Source organism: Octopus bimaculoides, chromosome 6, assembly GCF_001194135.2.
Source record: "Octopus bimaculoides isolate UCB-OBI-ISO-001 chromosome 6, ASM119413v2, whole genome shotgun sequence".
NCBI classification, from domain to species: Eukaryota; Metazoa; Mollusca; class Cephalopoda; order Octopoda; family Octopodidae; genus Octopus; species Octopus bimaculoides.
In genome coordinates, this window is record NC_068986.1 from 6,690,121 (window position 1) to 6,692,751 (window position 2,631).

The 2,631-nt window shown below is 36.2% G+C and overlaps 1 protein-coding gene across 1 annotated transcript in view; it reads right to left on the reverse strand.

Moving 5' to 3' along the window:
• The window catches only part of LOC106867450 (protein SREK1IP1-like), a 13,047-nt gene that overhangs the window by 8,891 nt on the left and 1,525 nt on the right, over nt 1-2,631 (reverse strand). The window contains exon 2 of the mRNA XM_014912328.2: nt 1,293-1,361. Coding sequence (XP_014767814.2) covers nt 1,293-1,361 — 69 coding nt within the window. The remainder of the gene's footprint in view (nt 1-1,292; nt 1,362-2,631) is intronic.

Sequence of the window (2,631 nt, forward strand, 5' to 3'; positions counted from 1 at the left end):
GTGTACGCTTTTGAGAGAGCGAGAGAGGAAGAGGTAGAGAGGGGGAGAGAAAGGAATAGGGGTAGTTAAAAGTTTTCTTATGACTGCTTCTCTTCACTGCCTATTATTTCATTAGAAATCTAAGGATGCACATAAGCACATAATAGAGAAAAATGAAACAAATATGGACGACTTGCTCCGAAACACCACCAAGTGGGGAACACTTCTCAAAAATAACCTGCAGTTGTTTCCTTCAAAATTCCTACATGCTTGAAATGTACATACCTCAAGGTACATTTGTACAAAATTTCATGAAAAAATATTCATTTTCCTGGAATTTAAATGGAATTTCCGAATATTGTACCCCACCCCCTTCCAAAACATTGGGTTTGTGCATAATTATTGCAGCTTTTTTCAACAAATTTTATTCATCAAAAACAATAACAATATTTAACAAAATCGTCTTTAAATGTATGTATGTATATCTAAGCGTGTGTCTTTCTGTCTGTGTTTGTTCCACCACCACCACTTGATAACCGGTATTGGTGTGTTTGCATCCCCGTAACTTAGTGGTTTAGCAAAAGAGGCTGATAGAATAAGTTACCAGACTTAAAAAAGAAGTGCTAGGGTCAATTCATTTGACTAAAAATTCAAGGCAGTGCACCAGCATGAGTGCAGTCTAATGACTGAAACCAGTAAAAGATATGTCAAAACAAGTTACTCAATGCAAAATATGCTTTGCTGGCCACCATTATTATACTGAACAAAAGACTATAACAGATGTGTTAAGTTCTTTTCCTCCTGTTTGTTCTGCGTAATTATATGGGTATTTTATATATATATATAAAAATCCTGTTCCGGGTTCAGTCCCACTGCGTGGCACTTTGGGCAAGTGTCTTCTACTGTAGCCTCGGGCCGACCAAAGCCTTGTGAGTGGATTTGGTAGACGGAAACTGAAAGAAGACCGTCGTATATTGAATAGATTCCTGCACTCAAATAGAAGACTGAATATTTCCTCATATCACATTCCTTGCAATAACATTTTAATAGATATTATTGGCAAAGACAGACAGAATGAAACTAAGGATCTATCAAAGGCAGAAATTCCTGGCACAGCACGGTGACATGCATCTCATTTGCAGCTACTTGAAGAATTCTTAGTAGAAATACATTTCTATCATCACATTAATGCGTTTAGTCTCAAATATTTATAGAAATACATACTCAGTCAAAACTTTTCAAAATATGAAATCAAAAAATATGAATAAATATAAGAATGAGCTGAGAGTGTTATTTGAACTTTGATACATTACCATAACCACATTTTTTACAAGCAGCACGATTGCCTTCATTAACCTGGTTTGTCAATTTGGAAATAAGACCTGCAAAAAATGAAAGAGGTGCTATGGTAGTACAATGTGTAGTAAGAATAATTATTAGTAGTGTTGTTTGCTATTAAGACTGACTTTAAAAATTTTCTTGCATCACACTCTTTGTAATAATGTTTTAAATACTCTCCAGGTTTTCTTTTAACTGTAGATAATCCTGGTAGAACAAAATATATTTGTAGGGTTTACATCAAAATCTGGAAATGATATTGCAAATCCCTCTACAAATAAAATACTATTAGTGATTGCAAATACAACTATTAGTAATCGTAGTAATAATGATGATGGCGATTTCTCATGCAACACACACAACATTTTTTAGTAACCGTCTTGTATGTTGGTACGAGTTGGACAGTTTGACAAGATGTGATGTGTCAGAGGACTGCATTATACTCCAATGTCTGTTTTGGCATAGTTTCTAGTCAGATGCTCTTCCTAATGCCAACCACCTTACAAATTTACTACGTATTTTTTTTCCTTTTCATTGTACCAGCACTAGTGAAGCTGCCATGTAGCTCGCAAGACTAAGATCCTCTTCAACTACATAGAAGTATAGTAGAGAGGGAGGCAGCTTTATGCTAGAAGGGATAGGGACAGATTTCTTGGCTACCTTGCATTATATAAAAGTGGGTGGGAGGAAAAGGAACTGGAAGGAGAGACAAAGATGGGGACGACAAGGTATCAGTGTGTACCCACATGGACAAAAATATGAATAGAAAAGAGAGTAAGGACTGATGACTAGCAAGGAATAAAGGTTGCAAGAGTGTATAGAGTAAAAGAGATGGTTAGGGGTGGGTGTAATGATGAGTAAACGTTGTGAATAGTGGACAAGGATGGAAGGGTGGTTGATGATATGAGGTGGTATCAAAGAGTTCCCAGCACTAGTTATGTTTAAATAAAAAATAACTTATTTGTGTGTGTGTGTGTGTGTGTGTGCATATCTATAGATGCATTTATGCATCTATATCTATAATGGATACATATATCCAGTGTGTGGGTGCTTATGTATTTATATACATAGTACCTTTGACTACCGATGTTGCTGTGTTTACGTACCCATAACTTAGCCGTTTGAGAAACACACCGATAAAATAAGTACTATGGTTACAAAGAATAAATCCTGTTGTCATTTTCTTCGACTAAAGGTGGTGCTCAGCATTGCTGAAGTCACATAATCGAAGCAAGTAAAACAATAAACAACTATGCCATTTTAATCCCGAGCAGCGCCGGGTATCTCTGCTAGTGTGTGTGTGTGCACGTATAT